This window comes from Salmo salar, chromosome ssa19, assembly GCF_905237065.1.
Source record: "Salmo salar chromosome ssa19, Ssal_v3.1, whole genome shotgun sequence".
Classification (NCBI taxonomy): Eukaryota; Metazoa; Chordata; class Actinopteri; order Salmoniformes; family Salmonidae; genus Salmo; species Salmo salar.
Genome location: NC_059460.1, coordinates 31,610,221 through 31,636,895, shown reverse-complemented (window position 1 = coordinate 31,636,895; position 26,675 = coordinate 31,610,221). Strand labels below are relative to the sequence as shown.

The window sequence follows — 26,675 nt, the reverse complement described above, 5'->3', positions numbered from 1 at the left end:
CTTTCACATGCATTGCTTGCTGTTTGGGGTTTTAGGCTGGGTTTCTGTACAGCACTTTGAGATATCAGCTGATGTACGAAGTGCTATATAAATACATTTGATTTGATTTTGAATTTGATTTGGTGACTGCAGACTGGAATAGGGATTGATTGAATATGTCCGTAAACACACCAGCCAGCTGGTCTGCGCATGCTCAGAGGACGCAGCTAGGGATGCCATCTGGGCCGGCAGCCTTGCGAGGGTTAACCCTTTGAAATGTTTTTCTCACGTCAGCCACAGAGAAGGAGAGCCCCAGTCTTTGGTAGTGGGTCGCGTCGGTGGCACTGTATTGTCCTCAAAGTGGGCAAAGAAGGTGTTTAGTTTGTCTGGAAGGAAGACGTCGTTGTCCGCGACGTGGCTGGTTTTCTTTTTTTAATCTGTGATTGCCTGCCACATACATCTCATGTTTGAGCCGTTGAATTGCGACTCCACTTTGTCTCTATTCTGACACTTTGCTTGGTTGATTGCCTTACTGAGAGAATAACTACACTGTTTTGTATTCGGCCATATTCCCAGTCACCTTGCCATGATTAAATGCGGTTGAACGTGCTTTCAGTTTAGCATGAATGCTGCCATCTATCCACGGTTTCTGGTTAGGGAAGGTTTAAATAGCCACAGTGGGTACAACATCTCCTATACACTTCCTTATAAACTCGCTCACCGAGTCAGTGTATACATTAATGTTAGTCTCTGAGGCTTTCCGGAACATATCCCAGTCCACGTGATCGAAAAAAATCTTGAAGCGTGGAATCCGATTGGTCAGACCAGCGTTGGATAGACCTAAGCATGGGCGCTTCCTGTTTTACTTTCTGCCTATAGGATGGGAGCAACAAGATGGAGTAATGGTCAGATTTGCCAAAAGGAGGGTGGGGGAGGGTTTTGTATGCATCGCAGAAGTTAGAGTAGCAATGGTCGAGCGTGTTACTCGCTCATGTACTGCATTTGATATGCTGATAGAATTTAGGTTGCCTTGTTCTCAAATTAGCTTTGTTAATATCCCCAGCTACAATAAATGCAGCCTCAGGATTTATGGTTTCCAGTTTGCATAAAGTCCAGTGAAGTTCCTTAAGGGCCGTATTTTAAAACAGATACAGCATGAGCAAGTAAAACGTGAACATCCAGCGCATAAAAAAAAGGCAAAAAATGTCAGCTTTCAGTGCAGTTTAATAAATGTTAATGGCTAAAAAAAGGGTGGCCTCCAGTGCAGTGCCCCCACTCTGCATAGGTGTGTTAAAAAGGTTGTAAATATTTTTATTTTTATTTTGGGTTAAAACCATGACTAACCAAAGTTAAAATATCAGTGGGAGAAAAAGTGGATCAAATCTGTTTAAAATTCAAGACTTCCATGGTTGAAATAGCAGAGTAAAAGTATTAAAATGTTAAATATTTAAAAAGCACAGAGAGAGGGTGCTGGATAAAATATGTGCATGTCAGCTTGTTCCTCCTGAATCATGGGCTTCAGAGATGGATTGTCCACCATCCTCATGGTAAACCTGTGCCCCAGAACAGCCATCCTCTCCTCTATTGTCCTCAGCTCTGTTTGTGTACATATTGTGTGTTTGTGTACGTGGGGAGTCTGCATGCCATCTTGATGGCCAGATTCTGGATGGTCTGCAGTTTCTTGATGTGAGACTTCCTCACATTACACCAGGCCGATGTCACGTACTCAAAGAGCAGCTGGATATAGCACTGATACACTCGGATGGTTGTTCCTGGGGAGGCTTCCCCTTTTTCTTCTGTATAGTACTCTCAGGTGGTTCCTTCTCCAAACACACTGCATGGGCACTCCAAGACATGTTCTCATGGATTGTGACTCCGGGGAACTTGGCTGTCGGGGTTGGAGGGTGTGCCCATCAAGTTTCAGCTTCCCTTTCCTGTTACTTATGGGGTGCTTGGAGAAGAGGACGCACTGTGTCTTCAGTGGGTTGAGCTTGACTAGCCACAAATTGGCCCAGTTCTCTCATTAGCAATGTACTGTATATTAAACATTTATATTAGCCAGTGAAGAGTTACACTTTTTACAGAGGGATAGGGTTCTACCTAAACTCTTTTTCATCCTAAGAACTGTTTTTAGAAGATTGGGTTAATTGACAATAGGTGTGAGAATCTTTTAACGTGTAGCTATATTAAGGGAATATGTGTGTATGTATCTGTTATTCCCTTTATAATTGTACATATACAGTACTGACATAGTTGATATCTTTGCCATGATTTCTCTGTCAAATTAGTAGGAGAATAGATGGGACTCTGAGTGAACCAGCAGACTAGTGTAAGGTACACAGCAAATTGGCCAGTGTTACCTAGTGTTTTTCAGTGTAACATTTCTAGTTTTCATTCAGGAGTTAAATTAACACTCAGTGACTGAGTGGTGTTAAAGAACCCCAGTGTTGGTTAATAACCAGTGTGATTAGTGTGATTTTTGTAAAATGTACTCTAAATAGAGTAAAAAACTCAAGACTACCCTCATCATTATCACATTTCCCAGCTTGCTCTATTGCATGTTGATTTTACTTTTTTTTTCAATATCTGAACTTTTGCATTAACTTTGAATGGTTTATTAATCTTATGCTACACAAAGATAAATAACATACATTTTTCTAAACTAATCCAATCTGTAGGATTTATTGCACCTCTTACTGATATGGTTGTTCCAGTTTAGATGATTTAGGTAGTCTCAGTGATCAATCTTCCCCAGCCTGGCAGTCATTCTGAATGCAGATTGCGGGTGATTTAAAGGTTCCAATTGTTATCCTCACTTTGTCTGAATTCCTATAGGAATTACACATCACTTTGCAAGCCAGCATAATGTGACTTACAGGCCTTATGTGGCCTGTAGAACAGTAGTTTCAGACCACGGTGTTAGGTTATAACTAGGCCCTTAGAAAGGCCTTATGATATATGTAATGTATTGTCATAAAGAGCCACCAGGTAGATGCAATTAATTATCAGGTAGAACAGAAAATCAGCAGGCTCCAGATCCCATCGGGTAAGAGTTGAATGCCCCTGCTTCAGATGATAAAAGGGTTCTTGGTAGAACCATTTACAGTATAGAAGGTTCTAGAAAGAACCATTCAGAGGGTTCTAGGAAGATTAAATGGTTCTACCTAGCACCAAAAAGGGTTCCCCTTATTGGGACAAGCCGAAGAACCCTATATTGTTCTACTTAGCACCTTTTTTTCTAAGAGTGTATGGAATTAACAAGACTTGTCACACTAGCGTTGCTTTAAAAGCTAGACTAAGCATTCATTTAGGTACCATTCTGGGTCTTTAGATTTGAATGTGTAATGAAGGAGCACTGAGTGCACCAATGATTTCTGGGAAAAGGGAAGCCGGTACTGAAATTAGTGTGTTCATTTTAATTTCTTATTTACTCTGCGCCAAATCTTTAGATGTATTTGGCATTCATTTCTAAGTACTCATTGCATCGTTTGTGGATTAGATGTGTCAGTAAGTAGCTTTAACAGTGTTTAAAAAGCTACAAACAAAAAAAACGTGACCGTATTTACACATCAATATCCAGGTGCCAGTGAGCAACGTGGCCTGTCTCTATAGGGTTGACTGATCATCCCATAGAATCTCACGGTAAATTTGCTTAATACCATAATAGAATGGCCTATCATAGGAGACAATCAGGTTAGGTTATACGAGATGCCACAATGTGCTAGGATGGTAGGGCCAGGTGCCGGCCATATCCATCCCCGTGGTAACATCAAGGTTATCATGGGCAACATATTACCTTGTGATCTATAAAGCAAATGAAAGGATGTGCTATTAGGTCACTGTTTCAGAGACGTGACATTTGTCTTAAGCTTTTTGAGACGTCTACCAACCAAACTTGGGTTCAAATACTATTTGAAATCATTTCACATTCTTTATCTGGGCTTGATTGAGCTTACCTGGTGCAATGGAACCAATGAATAGTCACAAAAGTGCAAACTCTGCTTACCTGGCACGGCAGGCAGACTAGAGCAAACAATAGACGTATATATAAATGTCAAATTGTATTTGAAACCAGGTCTGCCGCCAACACTAAACTCTTAGAAAAAGTGGTACCAAAAGTGTTCTTTGCAAAGGGACAGGTTTCTACCAACAACCATTTTCATCAGAAAAGCCCTTTTTGGAAGACAAGGATTCTTTGTAAGTCAAAGGGTTCTACCTAGAACTTTTAACATCCTAAGAATAATTTTTTGGAAGAAAGGGTTCTTTGATGATTCTTTGGGAGGGGTTGTGTGTTGTTTTTATTTTACACAAGGGAGGGTAGCACATTTTTTCCCATGGTTTATATTAGCTCTTTTGCAGGTTTTACTATAGAATTTCTTCCATCTAGCCAAATTTCCTCATCTGCTTGCATGTGCCTCCCCTATATCAAGGTAGGCCATCATTGTAAATAAGAATTTGTTTAGTTAAATAAAGGTTAAATACATTTTTATTCGGTACATGGGAATTTAACAGCTAAATTTGTTGTATGTGCACTATGTATTTACGCACAGACTTCTATCAGCAACAAGTCAATTTGATGGAAACACAACACTGATGAGCAAATGTGCATATTATTCTTATGCAGATTTAAGATTATTCACAAGAAAATCTGTCACCAATTGGAGGGAAACTTAGCTGTAGACACCTTCAAGACTCTGGCAAGTGCGGTAGTGTCACGTCCTGGCCAGTATAAGGGTTAATTGTTATTGTAGTTTGGTCAGGACGTGGCAGAGGGTATTTGTTTTATGTGGTTCGGGGTGGTGTGTTAGTTAGGAGGGCGTTTGATTTATTATTTCCGGGTTTTGAGTTATGGTCTATGTTTATGTATTTCTATGTGTAGTCTAGTGAGTGTGTTTCTATGTTGAGTTAATTGAGGTGGACTTCCAATTGAAGGCAGCTGTTCGGTGTTGCCTTTGATTGGAAGTCCTATATTAGTTGGGTGTGTTTGTCTTGTATTTTGTGGGAGATTGTTTTTGCATTGCGTGTTTTTTGTCAGCCTGCAAAACTGTCATTTGTCGTGCTTATTATTTTCTTGTTTTTCCGGGTTCAACGTTTGTTAATAAATTCAGAAAATGAACACCAACTCTGCTGCATATTGGTCCACCTTTTCGGACGACGATTTCGCTATATCGTCCTCCGACGAAGAAAGCCGTGACAGGTAGTCCAGTTTCACTTCGATTATTCCTGCACAGCATGGTTCACCAGCAGTCCCTAACATCTAAAGAATAAGTCACAGACCAGCCAAAACAAGCTTGTAAGCCAATAAATTAAAGCCAATAAATTACCCATTGGGGAACCCCAGGAGGATAAACACATGCAAATCACTGTGACCATTGTACAATGTGAATTTTCAAAACAAGATGACAAAGAAAGAAAACAATGGTCCCTATTCAATCAATCCATATGTAGATAGAGACCTGCCAAAACTTATTGTACAGATATTGCTATAGATATCTGCCAATACACGGTGTACACATATCGTTTTGACAGAAGTCTATCCCCATGTCATGTGGCATAAGTCGAAAACCAATTTTTTCTTGTAATTCAAGAGTGCATGTTTGAAATCATGTACTCAACACAATAATGGCTGCGCATGTAACGACCGTCGTCAGAAAGAGACCAAGGTGCAGCGGAGAATGTGTTCATCATAACGGATTTTAATCAACAAATGAACACTACAAACAAAACATGAAAAGAAACGACAGCCAACAGTTCTGTCAGGATGAACAAAAACGACAGAAAATAATCACCCACAAACCCCGAAGGAAAAACAGGCTGCCTATGTATGACTCTCAATCAGCAACAACGATCTACAGCTGTTCCTGATTGAGAGCCACACACGGCCAAATCAAAGAAACAAACCAACATAGAAAAATAAACATAGAACGCCCACCCATGTAACACCCTGGCCTAACCAAAATAGAGAACAAAAAAACCCTCTCTCTGGCCAGGGCGTTACAGCGCAAAACAATTAGAAAGCCAACCACATTTAAATTCCAACTTGCTTCTCAATGTTGGGAAGAATGGTATTTATTTTATCTCGGTTAATTGTTTTGATTGAATAGTGCTCAAGTAAAGAACCATTCGGCATACACAAAAGACCTGAGTAAAATTGTCTGTGGATGTGGATAGCTCAGGCATTAAAGTGGATAATATGACTCCTGTGACTTGCTCTCATTATTACTGAAAAAAACTATTGTTACTGAAACTTGATACCTGTGACTGAAGAGAACATGGGGGATAAAAATGTAATTCTCGTTCACATAGTCTACAATACCACTAAAATCCGATGGGATTAAAACCAACTCAAACAAGCAATACCACTTCAAACAATAAGATACCTTTAACCTCAACATGAGAGGGCCTTTGGGAGGGGACACTTTTGATGTGTAAACACATTCTCTGCAGAATTGAATACACATCCGCTGCCCAAGAAACACATGAAATAATTATACCGTCTTAAACATCCCTTCTGTGGGATATCAAGAACAGTCACACAGAACTCAAGAACTTTAAATCATATCCCAATCATTTCTAAATCATCCCATAGTTTTTGCTTTACATAGCTAGCTGCAGCCCAGGGCATAATTTATTACTGTTAGACGATGGACTCATCTCCTCCACTGAAAATGAATGGGCCTCATTCCAAGAATAGGATGACTTCACACAAACTCTTTCCAACAAGACAATTAAGGACACAACTGAATTCAGTCTGAAAAGTCAAGAATAATACCTATGGGCATTGAAATTAAATAAATAGTCTGACCTTATTTCACTGCAATATTAAAGCAAAACAATGCAGAACAGAAAAACTATTCACAACTTGTGAATTTTGGGGAGAGAATATCTTATGGGACAAACCACATTTCCATCCACAGATGTTATGAGAGTAAAGTCATATGCCGACACATAATTTGTTTGTTCGACACAGTGGAATTGTTTTTGTCCGTAAAATTAATTATGCGAGAAATGGCGGGGTAACTGGCTTTTTGTGCAAATGTTGATGATATAGTGTGTGGTCCTCCCACTATGACTTGGAAACCATGCAGTTTATTAGGCAACAGATTAAATAAATTGTAATGAACTTCACGGGGGGGAAGTGCACAGTAATGAGCTTGATGTTCCTATCCAATATATATTGAGGGTCTTATTCTGGTGACATGATGATTGATGCAGACTAGCCTACCCGCACTGTATCTGCGAGCTGTTGGCTAGAGTGAACGTGCCAAGAGCAGAGTAGGCACATTTGATATTAAAAGCAATAGTTTTTGTGACAAAACTGTCGGTAGAGTTCAAAATGCGATGGAAACACATTGAACTTTAGATTATTATTCGGTACATGAAAATTAAACTGTTGGGGCTAGGGGGCAGTATTGACACGGCTGGATAAAAAATGTACCCGATTTAATCTGGTTACTACTCCTGCCCAGTAACTAGAATATGCATATAATTATTGGCTTTGGATAGAAAACACCCTAAAGTTTCTAAAACTGTTTGAATGGTGTCTGTGAGTATAACAGAACTCATATGGCAGGCAAAAACCTGAGAAGATTTCATGCAGGAAGTGGCCTGTCTGACAAGGTGTCGTTCTTCTTGTCTCTGTTTATTGAAGAGTGAGGATCTTAGCTGTCCCGTAACACTTCCTACGGCTGCCATAGGTTCTCAGAAGGCGGCAAAAAGCTGAATCTTGGCTTTGCAGGCACTGGCTGAAACAAAGTAGCGCGTTTGGGTAGTGGCTGGTTACAGTACTGTGAGACTCAGGCTCATGCCCGCGTCGACCGAAAGCTGTGTTTTCTTTCCTCTGTTTAGCTAAATGGACATTCCCGGTCGGAATATTATCGCTTTTTTACGAGAAAAATTGCATAAAAATTGATTTTAAACAGCGGTTGACATGCTTCAAAGTACGGTAATGGAATATTTAGATTTTTTCTGTCACGAATTGCGCCATGCGCGCGACCCTGATTTACCATTTCAGATAGTGTCTGGGACGCACGAACAAAACGCCGCTATTCGGATATAACGATGGATTATTTTGGACCAAACCAACATTTGTTATTGAAGTAGCAGTCCTGGGAGTGCATTCTGACGAAGACAACAAAAGGTAATCAAACTTTTATAATAGTAAATCTGATATTGGTGAGTGCTAAACTTGCCGGGTGTCTAAATAGCTAGCCCGTGATGCCTGGGCTATGTACTTAGAATATTGCAAAATGTGCTTTCACAAAAACCTATTTTAAAATCGGACATATCGAGTGCATAGAGGAGTTCTGTATCTATAATTCTTAAAATAATTGTTATGCTTTTTGTGAACGTTTATCGTGAGTAATTTAGTAAATTGTTAGCGAATTCCCCGGAAGTTTGCTAGTTCTGAACGTCACATGCTAATGTAAAAAGCTGGTTTTTGATATAAATATGAACTTGATTGAACAAAACATGCATGTATTGTATAACATAATGTCCTAGGGTTGTCATCTGATGAAGATCATCAAAAGTTAGTGCTGCATTTAGCTGTCTTCTGGGTTTTTGTGACATTATATGCTAGCTTGAAAAATGGGTGTCTGATTATTTCTGGCTTGGTACTCTGCTGACATAATCTAATGTTTTGCTTTCGTTGTAAAGCCTTTTTGAAATCGGACAGTGTGGTTAGATTAACGAGAGTCTTGTCTTTAAATAGCTGTAAAATAGTCATATGTTTGAGAAATTGAAGTAATAGCATTTCAAAGGTTTTGAAAATCGCGCCACAGGATTCAACTGGCTGTTGCGTAGGTGGGACAATTTCGTCCCGCCTTGCCCAGAGAGGTTAAGCGGAAAAAACAAAAATGTTGTGCATTACACCATCACACACTGATTTTTTATCTGCAAGAAGTCCGTTTGCTGGAAACACACCACTGTTGGGAAAAAGTGCATATTTTCTTTATGCAGGTTTTAGAATATTTGCAAGAAAATCTGTAGTCAGTTGGATGTTAACCTAGCTACTGACAGCAGGTATTACCTGAAAGCCTCACTGATGACTTGGATACATTTCCAAAATAGTTTCTATCTACTGGTGCATTAGACAACATGGATAACCGCTTCAGCACTTTATACACCCAGATTAAACTGGTTTCATAAAAAAATACACTGTTAATGAATGTCGATACTGTAATCTGATTAGTCATTCCATGAAAATGACGCCCTCACATTCATTGTCTCATTTGATTTAGAGAAAAAAGCAATTGACTCCTATTAATTTCAAGCTATAGTGCAATATGTTATATTTTAATAACATATTAAAATGAATAAAAATAGGGCTATCATAACTTTCTTGAGGCCCAACAGCTGTAGAGTACAATGTCGAATGATCCAAAGTATTTTGTGAGCCAACATCGTACATTTTTGGTATGAAAACAGGCGAGACCACAAGGCAGGTTGTGTGAGTGTGATTTTGAAATGTATACATCCCCCTGGTCTTTGTATTTATACAATAGTTTCAACAAAGGCTGAGGACACCATATCAAATAGGTCTGACTTGGATCCTTAAAAGTCAACACAGAACTTAGACAACAATTTTTAACAACTCAATCCCCTACCTCTAACCATACCTCAAACAATAATAGTACTTATGATAGACAAACAACCCCTTCCCAAGACACACTATGTATCCCTCTTGTGCTCCCTTCAAATGAGCAAGATTCCGTTTTAATAGGGGGCATCAACCATACTAGAATTGAACTAGTCAGCAATTATTTAGCTCTTCTTGCTACCTGTGTTTCTTAGCAAATCCACCAACTGTGTACCATAAAGTGGGAAAATCAAGCCCCAAAGGATGCTTCTCATGGCAAGGTGATAAGTGAGAGCGATATGCCTCTGCTCTGTACCTCACTCTCTCAGGGCCCAGGGGACATACACTGGCAAGAAAAAGTATGTGAACCCTTTGGAATTATCTGGATTTCTGCATAAGTTGGTCATAAAATTTGATCTTATCTTCATCTAAGTCACAACAACAAACAAACACAGTCTGCTTAACCTCTATGGGCTAGGTGGGACGCAAGCGTCCCACCCGTGGTGCACTCCATCAACAGCAGGTGCATTTCAAGAGCGGCAAATTTGAATCCAAATAAATGTCAAAATTCAAATTTTTCAAACATACAACTATTTTACACCCTTTGAAAGATAAACATCTCCTTAATCTAACCACGTTTTACGATTTCAAAAAGGTTTTACGGCGAAAGCATAAATTTAGAGTATGTTAGGACAGTACATTTACAAGAGTTGTGTGTAATGTTTTGTCAATTCAAAGACAGGGTCAGCAAAACCATAAAACCAGCTAAAATGATGCACTAACCTTTTACAATCTCCATCAGATGACACTCCTAGGACATTATGTTAGACAATGCATGCATTTTTAGTTCTATCAAGTTCATATTTATATCCAAAAACAGCGTTTTACTATGGCATTGATGTTGAGGAAATCGTTTCCCTCCAATAACCCAGTCAAGTCAGCACCACAAATTAAATAATTAAAATTAGAAAACATTGGTAAAATATTATATTGTCATTTAAAGAATTATAGATTTACATCTCTTGAACGCAATCAACTTGCCAGATTTAAAAATAACCTTACTGGGAAATCACACTTTGCAATAATCTGAGCACTGCGCCCAGAAAAATACGCGTTGCGATACAGACTAGCCGTCATGTTGGGGAGATCTAAAATCGAAAATACTATGTAAATAATCCATTACCTTTGATTCTCTTCATCAGATGTCACTTCCAGGTATCACAGGTCCATAACGAATGTAGTTTTTTTCAAAAAAAGCTCATCATTTATGTCCAAAAATCTCCGTCTTGTTAGCACATGATCTAAGCCCGCCGGACTTCACTTCATGAACGAGGGGAAAAAATATATTTACGTTCGTTCAAACATGTCAAACGTTGTATAGCATAAATCATTAGGGCCTTTTTTAACCAGAACATGAATAATATTCAAGGTGGACGAATGCATTCTCTTTTATAACGTATTGGAACGAGGGTACCCAACATGAACTCGCGCGCCAGGTTTCTAATGGGCCATCATCGTTCCATGGCTCTTGTTCGGTCAGATCTCCCTCCAGAAGACTCAAAACACTTTGTAAAGGCTGGTGACATCTAGTGGAAGCAATAGGAAGTGCCAAAATATTCCTCAGCCCCTGTGTTTTTCAATGGCATAGGTTTAAAGGTAATACAACACATCAGGTATCCACTTCCTGTCAGAAAATGTCTCAGGGTTTTGCCTGCCAAATGAGTTCTGTTATACTCACAGACACCATTCAAACAGTTTTAGAAACTTTAGGGTGTTTTCTATCCATATATAATAAGTATATGCATATTCTAGTTACTGGGTAGGATTAGTAACCAGATTAAATCGGGTAAATTTTTTTATCCAGCCGTGCAAATACTGCCCCCTAGCCCTAACAGGTTAAACTAATAACACACACATTATTGTATTTGTCTTGTCTATATTGAATACATCATTTAAATATTCACAGTGTAGGTTGGTAAAAGTATGTGAACCCCTAGGCTATCCTGCCCTATAAAAAACACTCACAGAAATTTGAGTTTGCTATTCACAAGAAGCATTGCCTGATGTGAACCATGCCTTGGACAAAAGAGATCTCAGAAACCCAAGATTAAGAATTGTTGACTTGCATGAAGCTGGAAAGGGTTACAAAAGTATCTCTAAAAGCCTTGATGTTTGTCAGTCCATGGGAAGATAAATTGTCTATAAATGGAGAAAGTTCAGCACTGTTGCTACTCTCCCTAGGAGTGGCTGTCCTGCAAAGATTACTTTAACCTGTTGGGGCTAGGGGGCAGTATTTTCACGGCCGGATAAAAAAACGTACCCGATTTAAACTGGTTACTACTCTTGCCCAGAAATGAGAATATGCATATAATTGGATAGAAAACAATCTAAAGTTTCTAAAACTGTTTGAATGGTGTCTGTGAGTATAACACGACTCATATGGCAGGCCAAAACCTGAGAAGATTCCATGCAGGAAGTGCCCTGTCTGACAATTTGTTGTCCTTCTGTTGCATCTCTATCGACATTACAGCATCTGTGCTGTTACGTGACACTTTCTAAGGCTTCCATTGGCTCTCTAAAGTGTTCAGAAAGTGGAATGACGTGTCTGTCTCTGGGCAAAGTACAGCAGCAGAGTTTGTAAGTGGCCTGCCTGGGGACAGTGAGACTGAGATGTACCTTCACGAGACTTCTCCATTTTTTTCTTTCAGTCTTTGAATGAATACAACATTGTCCGGTTGGAATATTATCGCTATTTTACGAGAAAAATAGCATAAAAATTGATTTTAAACGGCGGTTGACATGCTTCTAAGTACGGTAATGGAATATTTAGATTTTTTTTGTCACGAAATGCGCTCGCGCGTTACCCTTCGGATAGTGGCCTGAACGCACAAACAAAACTGAGGTATTTGGATATAACTATGGATTATTTGGAACCAAAACAACATTTGTTGTTGAATTAGAAGTCCTGGGAGTGCATTCTGACGAAGAACAGCAAAGGTAATCCAATTTTTCTAATAGTAATTCTGAGTTTAGGTTGCCCCAAACTTGGTGGGTGTCAAATTAGCTAGCCTGTGATGGCCGAGCTATGTACTCAGAATATTGCAAAATGTGATTTCGCCGAAAAGCTATTTTAAAATCTGACATAGCGTTTGCATAAAGGAGTTCTATATCTATAATTCTTAAAATAATTGTTATGTATTTTGTCAACGTTTATCATGAGTAATTTAGTAAATTCACCGGAAGTTTTCGGTGGGTATGCTAGTTCTGAACATCACATGCTAATGTAAAAAGCTGGTTTTTGATATAAATATGAACTTGATTGAACAAAACATGCATGTATTGTATAACATAATGTCCTAGGAGTGTCATCTGATGAAGATCATCAAAGGTTAGTGCTGCATTTAGCTGTGGTTTTGGTTTTTGTGACATATATGTTTGCTTTGAAAATAGCTGTGTGATTATTTGTGTCTATGTACTCTCCTAACATAATCTAATGTTTTGCTTTCGCTGTAAAGCCTTTTTGAAATCGGACAACGTGGTTATCTTTAAAATGGTGTAAAATAGTTGATTGTTTGAGAAAATTTAATTGTGGTATTTTAGTTGGTTTTGTATTTCGCGCCGTGCGATGCCATTGGCTGTTGGCTAGAGGTTCAGAGAGGTTAAGAGAGGTTAAGAGAGGTTAAGAGCACAGCGCAGAATGCTCAATGAGGTTAAGAAGAATCCTAGAGTGTCAGCTAAAGACTTGGACAGTTATCTGGAACATGCTAACATCTCTGTTGATGAGTCTACGATACGTAAAACACTAAACAAGAATGGTGTTTATGGGAGGACACCACGGAAGAAGCCACTGCTGTCCAAAAGAGAGCATTGCTGCACGTCTGAAGTTCACAAAAGAGGATCTGGATGTTCCACAGCGCTACCGGCAAAATATTCTGTGGACCGATTAAACTAAAGTTCAGTTGTTTGGAAGGAACACACAACTCTATGTGTGGAGAAAAAAAGACACAGCACACCAACATCAAAAACCTCACCCCAACAGTAAAGTATCCATACAGCTGCTTTGCTGCCTCAGGGCCTGAACAGCTTGCTGTCATCGACAGAAAAATCAATTCCCAAGTTTATCAAGACATTTTTCAGGAGAACAGGTGGTCTGTCTGCATATTCTAGTTTCTGGGCACGAGTAGTAACCAGATTAAATCGGGTACGTTTTTTATCCGGCCGTGAAAATACTGCCCCCTATCCCAAAGAAGTTAACAGTCTTGTGGCCAGTGGATAGAAGCTGTTTCGGAGTCTGTTTGTCTGAGCCTTGGTGCACCGAGTACAGGAGGCGGCTTAGCCCGCATCCCTGGGGTCCCCGTGTTGAGGGTCAGCGTGGCCGAGGTGTTGTTGCCTACTCTCACCACCTAGGGTCTGCCTGTCAGAATGTCCAGGATCCAGTTGCAGAGCGAGATGTTCAGTCCCAGGTTCCCGAGCTTGGTGTCGAGCTTGGATGACACTATGGTGTTGAACGCTGAGCTGTAGTCGTTGAACAGCATTCTCACATAGGGATTCCTCTTGTCCAGGTGGGAGAGGGCAGTGTGGAGTGCAATTGAGATTGCATCATCTGTATATCTGTTGGTGCGATATGCAAATTGGAGTGGGTCTAGGGCAGGGGTCTCCAACAGGTAGACCTATGAGTAGCTCAACAAATTATTCTGAAAGTACATGCAATTTTCACATGTTCCACGTGCAAACTGTCATAAACAAATCTCACAATATCAGACACCGCAAGCTCCCAGCTACTATTTAACCCTAGTTAGCCACTGTTGGCTTAAAAAGGCAAACAGGCATTTGTCTATCACTCCGTGTGTAGCCAGTAGTGATAGGATATTCGCGAATGGACGGCTCTTTCTGAAGGGCTCTTTTTGGTAATCGTCGGGAAGCGAATCGCATAGGTGAAAGAGACGTTCTTTTGGCTCCATGATTTGCATACTTTTACTATTACTTTTGAGCTCCACACAGCGATTATCTGCAGATAAATTATAAAAATCATTCTCTGAAGATAAGGAGAAGATGAGGAGAGAGCATCATTCTGGTCCACACTGCGTTTTAAGATAAACAATTATTTGAACTCACATTTCATAATCTGACATAATGGTAGGCAACATTTTAGGATTTAAAATAGAGATTGACATTGTTTTCATAGTTTTAGGTCAATTTCTAAGCATTACTGAATAAAGAGCCATTTGGGAGCCAAATGAACGGCTCTTTTAGGTGAACGGAGCCAAATGTTCCGGCTCACAGAAAAGACTAGGAATGCCTATCACTAGTAGCCAGTTGATGTGATATCTGTCATGTGTGTTAAAATAGATACTTTCCCCAAAATCTTCTTAATTGAATGTTAACTGCAAAGTAGGCTTACATGGCTGATGTATGTAATGAGTAAGTACATCATTTGTATCTATTATTTGTTATTTGCACACTTTTCCATAAAATGAGCAGCAGCAGTAAAGAGCCATCGCTCGACCGGCACATTAGATGTCACACTAGATGAGAAATTAGGGACAGATGCGCTATTAATGGGAAAATACACCAAAAATATATAAATGTGGTCTTCTGATGTGATTTAAGCATTGACTTCGACTCAGAACATCCCATTCCGTTGTTTCTCTATGAACAATTGTAATTTTGAGGGTGAAAAACCCAAAACCAGGAAAAATAAAACAGAACTACATTTTGAAAAAAATGCAACAGAACTTGGGGGGAAAAAACAGGGCCCCCGTTATTTTACCATGTCACCTACAGAAAACATAGTCTACTACTTTATCTTGTACACTAAGGGCCTAGGGGAGAGTTGCAGGGGAGAGGAGAAGAAAACTAGAGAAAAATGTGTAACATCTTTCATATTTTAAAAGTAGCATCAGGCTAGAAAATGTTGGAGATCCCTGGTCTAAGGTGTCTGGGATGATGGAGGTGATATGTGCCATGACCAGCCTTTCAAAGCACTTTATTGTCATTGTGGCAGGTAGCCTTAGAGTTCTTGGGAACAGGAATGATGGTGGTCAGCTTGAGACATGGGGATTACAGACTGGGACAAGAAGAGGTTGAAAATGACCGCCGGCTGGTCTGCACATGCTCTGAGAACACGTGCATTGAGCATCGGAGACCGTGTAATAGGATTCCACTTTGTTCCTATATTTTCCTTTTGCGTGTTTGATGGCTCTGCGTAGGTTGTAGCTGGACTTATTTTACTTGTATGTGTCCGCAGCCGTGGCCTTGTGGTTGGCTGGGATAGACATGTGTGCGGTAGCTCTGTCCTTTAGTTTAACGTGTTCCTCGTTACTAATCCAGGGCTTTTGATTGGGGAAGCAGCGAACCTTTACTGTGGGGACAACGTCTACGATGCATTTCCTGATGAAGCCCAAGACAGATCTGGTTAGCTCGTCGATGCTATCGATAGAGTCACAAAACATACTCCAGTCAGCGCTAGCAAGGCAGTCCTGCATTATACTGTTGCCTCCAATTTGGAGGACCATTTCTCTATGGAGGTCATCCCGGGTACCTCCTGTTTGAGCTTCTGTTTGTAAACAGGACATGATCTGATTTGGAGGGACAAGGGATGGCCATGTATGCTTGCTTGTGGGTTGAGTAACAGTGGTCGTGTTGATAGAAGTTGGGCATCATGTATCTTAGTGATGCGGAATCACTGGCAACAAGAAAAGCAGTTTCCGGGTGCATGGTTTCCTGCTTTTTTATAGCCTCATAGCTAAGTGTCAGCTTGTTATGTGTTGTCGTGAGGTGGAATATATACAGCAGTCATTGTAACAGATGAAAACACTCTCGGGAGGTAGAAGGGTTGGCATTTGACCATCAGGTATTCCAAGACGAGTGAACAATAGGTCAAGACCTACTGCGCTAGAGTCTGCACACCATCTGTTGTTGATGAAGAGACATAGCCCTCTCCACCTGGATATATCTGAATCCAATTACCTGTCCACTCAGAGAATAGTGAATCCATCGAGTTGGATAGCCATGCGGGGTGTCTTGCCCGAAAGACATGTTAAAAGAAACGGATGATATCTCAGTTACAATAGTCCCGGAGGTCATCCATTTTATTGGCCAATAGAATGGACGGAAGTGGTGGCCAGTTTTCCCTTTGCCTTAGTCTCAACAGGGCACCCGACCTTTCCTCTTAGGTAGCACATAGATTGGATCGGAGGTACATTAAGAGCCCAGGAATGATCAGTCGAAGCCAAAATTGAGGTTAGTATCTGCTGATCTGATGTTCAAAAGTATTTGTTGATCATAAGAAATGATAGCAGATACATTTCATGTATTTTCTGGGGGATAAAGGCCAAAATAGTCACAAAATTGTTAAATTGGGTCAGAACTCTCAAGACGGCAGCCATACAGTACGGCACTATCTCATGGGTTTGTGGTAAGTGAATGGAGAGAGTGAGTGGATACGATTGGGACTGACCTCTCAGTCGAAGCACACTGTAGCACGCCGGGCTGTAGGACGCTAATACATTTGAAAGGGAACCTCTAACAGAATGCTAATGAGTGAGCTGATCTTAATATCTCAGACACATGTTCCTGTGTGTGTGTCTGTGTGTGTGATTGTGTGTGTGAATTCTTCAAAATGTAACGACTGTCGTTATAGGATTATTGCAGAGTATGTTTGCCACCAGAGTAGGAATGCTTCATCTAAGAGCTAAAGGGTGGAAAGCATCTTGCAACTGAAGGTGATCAGTAAAGCCCAAGCTGCAGATCCATTTGTTTTGAAGTTACAGACTACCTGTTGATAGAGTTACTACAAAATGATGTTTACTTTGCTTAGTTGTGAACTCAGTCCAAGTCTACTTTAAGCTCAACTTTCCAGCTGCACATCCACAGATGTTTTACGATCTCCTGCTTCTATAGTTGTGCCCGTAGTTGTGTCTTTGGCAGGAAAAAGCATGCATAATACTGCCCTGAAAGCAGCCATTAAGGGAAGAAAGGGGAAAGAAGGTTATCCATTAATTGGATGGTTATTCAGGTTTCCGCTTTTGGAAGCGGGCTCTAAAAATAAGTGAGCTGCAGCACAAGGGTCCTGTCTGTTGTGCACTACGACAGTCCATTTGATGTGAGCAAGCGCAGTATAACAGAGTCAGTATAACACAGGGTACGTTTTTCAAAGTTTGTAAAATGGCTTAAAAAAAAAAATGAGTTCTTTACACATTCAGGGAAGTGTACCCAAGACACAAAATCTAAAGCTTAGACATGAAAGTTGACAACTAATTCGGCATAAAATGTATACTGAATTGCATGCCTACTTAGATAACTAATTCAGCCCAGACTCCACACTGGTACTTGCAAATATTTTGTCACTCGATCACCCTGTGCACAAAACGATAATCACCATACACTGATGTAATGTTTACCGCCGAGCGTCCGTTAAGTGTAAGCGCTACTCCAACGACGCCATTCCCACTTGCTTAAATATGCGTGTCACCAATTTGCAGTTGACACTGTGTAGTTTTGAGTGTCTTTAATGTATGTTTTCACCGGCTTGCTGTGACAGCAGGTTATTCCAGGACAGTGCACTTACCCCAGGCATAGTGCCAAGGCATAATGAGAAATTTGCTTCTGAATTTCACAATCTGCCAGAATGCATTAAAGCCAAGCAGGGCTGCAGATGCAGTGGGGGCAGAATCAGCCAGGCCAAAGTGATGACTTCCCATTTCCCTCTCATTATATCATATATCATACTGTTTCTGCTTAGAAAAATTACCAGATCCCATTAAGGGGTCTGTCAGATTGTTTGCAAACAGATGTCAAATTATGACTATCCATGGCTGGCACAGTGGCACTATTGACTCAGTATAGATCATTATTAAGAGTGACTTACTGTGTAATAACGAACAGCCTATAAGTGTATAGATATTCTTACTCAAGAATTGCGGGAACAGAAGAGTCCAAAATGATGATGAAATCACACTACATTATTTTGGCATAATTGCGGTCATTAATTTTGTCAATTCACATACAGACTGATACATGAGTACACGCTTACATCAATATGGAGACAGTGACTCAATCCCAATACCTCGGTGGGGGTGTGGCACTCGAAACTGGAGCAACTAGTGATGGGGAGAGATAAATTAGGCCTTGGGAAAGGGACATCACTACATCTCTCAAGCACATTAGAAACTGACAACTGATACCACGCAATTTGTTAATGACAGGCATTGTATTTTTTACAATGCCTGTACTGGCGGTAGTAAAAGCTTTTTCTTATATTTCTCATGCTACAAATACGTACTTACCATATAAGCAACAAATAAAAACAGCAGAACAACAATGTGCCCGTAATGTAGCCATCCCCTGGCTGTAGGTTACTGAATCAGAACGTTCATTTAATAGCAGTTTCAGATGCAATAGTCACATTTCCTTAACTCATTCATTACCCGTGTAAACATTTTAGCTAGAACAATTAAAACCACTGTTCGGAACTAATATTTATACAAAATGTTTTAGGGTCCATACACAGATCGGCTACATCCATAGTATACAAATCTGCCCGATTCCAGCCTTACTGAAGCACCCCCAGATCATCACCGATCCTACACCAAACTTCACAGTGGGTGCGACACACTTTGGCTTGTAGACCTCTCCATGTCTCGCACCCACTGTGAAATTTGGTTGAGGATTGTTGATGAGCTGGGGGTGCTTCAGCAAGGCTGGAATTGGGCAGATTTGTCTTTGTGAAGGACGCATGAATCAAGCCACGTACAAGGTTGTCCTGGAAGAAAACGTGCTTCCTTCTGCTCTGACGATGTTCCCCAACTCTGAGGATTGTTTTTTTCCAGCAGGGCAATGCTCCATGCCAGACAGCCAGGTCAATCAAGGTGTGGATGGAGGACCACCAGATCAAGACCCTGTCATGGCCAGCCAAATCTCCAGACCTGAACCCCATTGAAGACCTCTGGAATGTGATCAAGAGGAAGATGGATGGTCACAAGCCATCAAATAAAGCCGAGCTGCTTGAATTGTGCCAGTAGTGGCATAAAGTCACCCAACATCAATGTGAAAGACTGGTGGAGAGCATGTCAAGACGCATGATTGAAAATCAGGGTTATTCCACCAAATATTGTTTTCTGAACTCTTCCTAAGTTAAAACATTAGTATTGTTTGTTTAAAAATGAATATGAACTTAATTTCTTTTCATCACTGCATCTTTTTTCTTATTTTGACCAGTTGTCATTTTTCTGCAAATAAATGCTCCAAATGACAATATTTTTATTTTGAATTTGGGAGAAATGTTGTCAGTAGTTTATAGAATAAAACAAAAATGTTCATTTTACCCAAACACATACCTAAAACCAGAGTAACTGATAATTTTGCAGTGGTCTCTTAATTTTTTCCAGAGCTGTATATATGCCAATATAGGTGTCACGCCCTGACCTTAGAGATCCTTTTATGTCTCTACTTCCTGTGACATCAGGTGCTGTAGGTTTCCTGGAAGGCAGGAAGTTTACCCCCGGTGATGAGTTGTGCAGACCGCACTACCCTCTGGACAGCCTTGAAGGTTGAAAGTGGTGCAGTTGCCGTAACAGGCAGTGATACAGCCCAACAGGATGCTCTCGATTGTGCATCTGTAAAGGTTTGTGAGGGTTTTAGGTGACAAGCCACATTTCCTCAGCCTCCTGCGCTGTTGTGCCTTCTTCACCATGCTCTCTGTGTGGGTGGACCATTTCAGTTTGTGAGAACGCACCCTTGTGAGGCCCCAGTGTCGAGGATCAGTGCAGTTGTTTCCTACCTTCAACACCTGGGGGCCGGCCTGTCAGAAAGTCCAGAACCCAGTTGCACATGGCGGGGTCAAGACCCAGGGTCTCAAGCTTAATGATGGCTGGTCTACGCATGCTCTGAGGACCCGGGTAGGGATGCCGTCTGGGCCGGCAGCCTCGCGAGAGTTAACACGTTTCAATGTTTTACTCATGTTGGCCACGGAGAAGGAGAGCCCACAATCTTTGGTAGCTGGCCATGTCAGTGGCACTGTATTGTCCTCAAAGCGCGCAAAGAAGTCTTTTAATTTGTAAGGGAGCAAGATGTCGATATCCGTGACGGGGCTGGTTTTCATTTTGTAATCCGTGATTTTCTGTAGACCCTGCCACATACGTCTCCCAGTCGCTGCCACCACCATGCTTGGGATGGTGCCATCCCTTCGGTGAAGCATGGTGGTGGCATGTGAAGCATTCCAGATGTGAGGCTTGGCATTTAGGCCAAAGAGTTCAATCTTTTTTTATCAGACCAGAGAATATTGTTTCTCGTGGTCTTTAGGTGCCTTTTGGCAAACTCCAAGTGTGCTGTCATGTGCCTTTTACTGAGGAGTGACTTCTGTTTGGCCACTCTACCATGAAGGCCTGACTGGTGGAGTGCTGCAAAGATTGTTGTCCTTCTGGAAGGTTCTCTCATCTCCACAGAGGAACTCTAGAGCTCTGTCAGACTGACCATTCTTGGTCACCTACCTGACCAGTTCTTGGTCACCTACCTGACCTCCTTTTGACCGGGCAGCCAGCTTTAGGAAGAGTCTTGATGGTTCCAAACTTCTTCCATTTTTAAGAATGTGTCACGGTTGTTGTCGGTGAATGAGGACCAAAACGCAGCAGGTACGTGAATGCTCATCTTGATTTTTAATTACTCTCAAAAATGAACATACAAAATAACGAAAAAAACGAACACTCGACAAATAAACAGTCTGGTAAGGCACAAGGCTATACACAGAATAATCACCCACAAATAACACATACAAACACACCCTAATATATGGGACTCTCAATCAAAGGCAGATAGACAACACCTGCCTTCAACTGAGAGTCCCAACCCCAATCAACCAAACATAGAAACACACACACTAGACTAACCATAGAATTAACTAAACATAAACCAAAACCCGGAAATACTAAATCAAACACCCTTTACACAAACACAACACCCCGAACCACATAAAACAAATACCCTCTGCCACGTCCTGACCAAACTACAAAAACAATTAACCTTATACTGGCCAGGACGTGACAGTACCCCCCCTTAAAGGTGCTACCCCAGAAGCACCTTAAAAAGTAACCCCAAGCAACACCAAAAAAAAAATTCCCCTTTTCTAAAGGGAGGGAAGGGAGGGTGGCTGCCGTCAACGACGGCACTGTGCTACACCCCCCATCCCCAACCCACCTATTTCTGGAGGTGGCTCTGGTTCCGGCCGTTCCAGGCTGTCGGGCCACTCTGGCATCGCCGAGGGGCAGTCGGGCCAGTCTGGCATCGCCGGGGGGCAGTCGGGGCAGTCTGGCAATTCGGGACAGTCTGGGCAGTCTGGCAATTCGGGAGAGTCTGGGCAGTCTGGCAATTCGGGACAGTCTGGGCAGTCTGGCAATTCGGGACAGTCTGGGCAGTCTGGCAATTCGGGACAGTCTGGGCAGTCTGGCAATTCGGGACAGTCTGGGCAGTCTGGCAATTCGGGACAGTCTGGGCAGTCTGGCAATTCGGGCCACTCCGGCAGTTCAGGGCAGTCTGGCCACTCCGGCAGTTCAGGGCAGTCTGGCCACTCCGGCAGTTCAGGGCAGTCTGGCCACTCCGGCAGTTCAGGGCAGTCTGGCCACTCCGGCAGTTCAGGGCAGTCTGGCCACTCCGGCAGTTCAGGGCAGTCTGGCCACTCCGGCAGTTCAGGGCAGTCTGGCCACTCCGGCAGTTCAGGGCAGTCTGGCCACTCCGGCAGTTCAGGGCAGTCTGGCCACTCCGGCAGTTCAGCGCAGTCTGGCCACTCCGGCAGTTCAGCGCAGTCTGGCCACTCCGGCAGTTCAGCGCAGTCTGACCACTCCGGCAGTTCAGCGCAGTCTGACCACTCCGGCAGTTCAGCGCAGTCTGACCACTCCGGCAGTTCAGCGCAGTCTGACCACTCCGGCAGTTCAGCGCAGTCTGGCCACTCCGGCAGTTCAGCGCAGTCTGGCCACTCCGGCAGTTCAGCGCAGTCTGACCACTCCGGCAGTTCAGCGCAGTCTGACCTCTCTGGCGACTGTTGACTGGCGGGCAGCTCTGGCGACTGTTGACTGGCGGGCAGCTCTGACGACTGTTGACTGGCGGGCAGCTCTGACGATGACTGTTGACTGGCGGGCAGCTCTGACGATGACTGTTGACTGGCGGGCAGCTCTGACGATGACTGTTGACTGGCGGGCAGCTCTGACGATGACTGTTGACTGGCGGGCAGCTCTGACGATGACTGTTCACTGGCGGGCAGCTCTGACGATGACTGTTGACTGGCGGGCAGATCTGATGATGACTGTTGACTGGCGGGCAGCTCTGATGATGACTGTTGACTGGCGGGCAGCTCTGATGATGACTGTTGACTGGCGGGCAGCTCTGATGAAGACTGTTGACTGGCGAGGCTGGGTTGACGCACTTGTAGCCTGGTGCGTGGTGCTGGTACTGGGCTTACCAGATTATGTACACGCACCTCCAGGCTAGTGCGGGGAGCGGGAACAGGACGAGTCGGACTGGGTTGACGCACTTCCGGGTCCGCACGAGAGACAGGAGCTGGAAACCCAGGGCTATGGAGGCGCACAGTCGGTCTCGATCTTACCTCCTGCACAACCCGTCTTGGCTGGATGGAACTAGTAGCCCTGTACGAGCGGGGTGCCCGTACAGGGCAGACTGGGCTGTGCAGGGGCCTGATGGTAGCCGTGCGTAGAGCGGGAGTTGGGTAGCCTGGTCCTCGGAGGCGTACCGGCGACCAGATGTGCTGCGCAGGCATCCTCCTACCAGGCTGGATGCCCGCTCTAGCACGGCACCTGCGAGGGGCTGGAATAACGCGCACCGGACTGTGCGTGCGTATGGGTGAGATAGTGCGCTCCTCAGCGAAACATAGCGCTCTCCACCCCATACGCTCCTCCATATAACCACGGGTAGCTGGCTTCCGGCTCTTCTTACGCCTAGCCAAACTACCCGTGTGCCCCCCCAAAAAATTTCTTGGGGGTGCCTCTCGTGCTTCTCCTTCAGCGCGTACTTGGCCTCGTACCACCGCCTCTCCGCCTTGGCTGCCTCAATTTCCCACTGTGGGCGTCGATAATCCCCAGCCTGGTGCCAAGGTCCGGCCCCGTCCAGAACTTCCTCCCAGGTCCATTTCTCCCGCCAGTCCAACTCGAATTCCCTCTGCTCCTTCTTCTGCTGCTTGGTCCTTGAGTGGTGGGTGATTCTGTCACGGTTGTTGTCGGTGAATGAGGACCAAAACGCAGCAGGTACGTGAATGCTCATCTTGATTTTTAATTACTCTCAAAAATGAACATACAAAATAACGAAAAAAACGAACACTCGACAAATAAACAGTCTGGTAAGGCACAAGGCTATACACAGAATAATCACCCACAAATAACACATACAAACACACCCTAATATATGGGACTCTCAATCAAAGGCAGATAGACAACACCTGCCTTCAACTGAGAGTCCCAACCCCAATCAACCAAACATAGAAACACACACACTAGACTAACCATAGATTTAACTAAACATAAACCAAAACCCGGAAATACTAAATCAAACACCCTTTACACAAACACAACACCCCGAACCACATAAAACAAATACCCTCTGCCACGTCCTGACCAAACTACAAAAACAATTAACCTTATACTGGCCAGGACGTGACAGAATGATGGAGGGCACAGTGTTCTTAGGGACTTCCAATGCTGCAGAAATGTTTTGGTACCCTTCACCAGGCCTGTGCCTCGACACAATCCTGTATCGGAGCTCTACAGACAATTCCTTTGACCTCATGGCTTGGTTTTTTTCTCTGACATGCACTGCCAACTGTGGGACCTTATATATATATATATATATAGTGCAGGAAATGCAGAAACTGATGACAATGCAAAAAATCATTTTTGTTTGAAGTTGTATTGAACAGTATAAAACAATAAGAATGGAGAAAGACCCATTGAAATCACTTAGAATAATTTGTTGCCACCCTAAGGTCACGCACAACTCATAAAGCAAATTTAGAATTTGTATTATTCAAAACATAAAATACCGTCAAATACCGTCATACAGTAAAATTTTGTAAAACTACTGTGATATTAATTTTTCGCCATATCACCCAGCACTAATACCAGGTGTAAGGCAGGTGAAATTCTCCAGCCAAAGGTTCAAATCAGTAACCCAGATTGACTTTTTGCACTGCTCTCATTCCAACTTTTAAATGTCAGCACTGTACAAAGAAAGCAATGAAATGACTAACAAAAGACAAAAATACAGAAACATATTTTTTCCCTGTCACAATCATAGTAAGTACTTGTAAGTAAAATATACATAATCCCTGAGTCCAATACAGTATATGCAGTATACTATCTAATGGTATACTGCATATACTTTAAGACACACAAGACTTTAAACAAGATGTGAAGTGGAAACAACTTGCCTTCATTTCATATAGCTGGAAACCTTTAAACAGGTCTGCATATGTATTTTCCTTAAATGCTATATTTAACCGCTCGAGCACTCAATAGGAAATGATAGGAGAGTTACAAATCATCTTATTTCTGCTGCTTGTGCGACTTATCTAGTTTACTGGCTGTCAGGAATTGAGTTAGAGTGCAGAGCCTGCAAACACATGCAGACCAGAGTTATTATTCTGCAGATTAGTGGAAAGCTGAAACCTGATTTGGTAATAAAAACAGAAAATTCCTCAAGAAAACAGATATCCAGGAAAACCAAATAAAGCCCATCTTCTCAATATGAGCTCAGGCCCTCACTGAGGAACTGTCCACTTACATGTGGTGGTCAAATTAGCTGTGGTTACTACTAGCACCTGCTGTGTGTTGCTGATAGAGTGGTAACACTTGAAAGAGAGTGTCTCAACACTGAACAAAATCACCTAAAAAATGTTTTAATTATATATATATAGAACAAAAAAACAACAGCATTCAAATGATCACTAAGGATACTTAATGATAAAAAAATTTTTTTATCTGTTTGGAATACATTGAACTTGAGAGAGTGACTAATTTCTGGAACATTAGTTTAATTGACCTATTCTGAAAATAGATATGGATGTGTTTAACGAAACAAATAAGCAGTTAGTGTGAATTTTCTTTACATATTGTACATGTGATCAGAGTGTTTAAATCTTGTAATATGTTATCTGAAAATATGGTGAAGTTAAACACTAGCTCTTGTTTGTTTTTCATCCACACTTGTATATAAACACACATTAAGTCCAAACACTTACCTTGACAACATACAAACACTTACCTTGCCAACATACAGAGGTTCTTCGCCTGTGTATTCCTCCAGGACAAAGAACTGGTTCCATACCCAGCTGCGTTTGTGCCTGCGAAGCATCTCCCAGGGCCCTACAATAGTGTGCTGTGCCTGGTTCTGGCCCCCAGAGGCGGAGATCAACCCCCAGCAGCCCAGCTCCCAGAGGGGAAGCAGCAGAGCAAGGAGAGTTCCTGCTCTCCCCAAGCTTCCTGAGCCAAACCACCTCATTTAGGCCCCCTCCAACAAGCACCAAGCACAGGAGAGAATAAAATCACACAGCGGAGGAGAAAATGTAAAAATCCTCAGGGCCTGCTTCCTACTGTCCTCTTGACCCAATGTTTTCCAAAAAAGAAAAAAGACAAAGAGGATATAACCTTGAAGAAGAGAGCTTTGATTGTAGAAAAGGGAAAAAGTCAAGCTCTGTGTACAGGAATAGTGCTGCTGTTCCTTGGTCTTGATTGTATACAAAAGCCTTGGTAATTCTCTCCACTTTGGAGACCGAGATTTGACATTGAAGGTGGATAGAGGGGGGGTCAATAGTGACAGGGAAGCTTGCTTCTTCACCACAGAGGTGGAGTAATTGGCACCTATCAGAATAAAGGGATGAGGAGAGAGAGAGAGAAAGACAGAGCGAGAAAGAGAGAAAGAAACTGCCATCAGCAAAATTGCCTCGGTGACCGCAGTCACTTTAGACAGCTTGCTAAAGCAATGATAACGACATTTTTCAACCACTGTTAAAGAAATTGACCAAGAATGAAAATATGGTAAATACAATCAACATAACGTCCTGCAGGGGCCCATATAGTTCTACATAATAACCTACATTCCCAATATGACAAAACCAAAT

The 26,675-nt window shown here is 42.3% G+C and overlaps 1 protein-coding gene across 2 annotated transcripts in view; it reads right to left on the bottom strand.

Moving 5' to 3' along the window:
* Positions 1-26,402, bottom strand: part of LOC106578734 (cadherin-7-like) — a 115,205-nt gene extending 88,803 nt beyond the window's left edge. For both annotated transcript variants that reach the window (XM_045702227.1, XM_014157864.2), the window contains exon 1: positions 25,820-26,402. In XM_045702227.1, the coding sequence (XP_045558183.1) occupies positions 25,820-26,056 (237 nt within the window). In that variant the 5' untranslated portion in view covers positions 26,057-26,402. The remainder of the gene's footprint in view (positions 1-25,819) is intronic.
* Between the last annotated feature and the right edge of the window lie 273 nt (positions 26,403-26,675).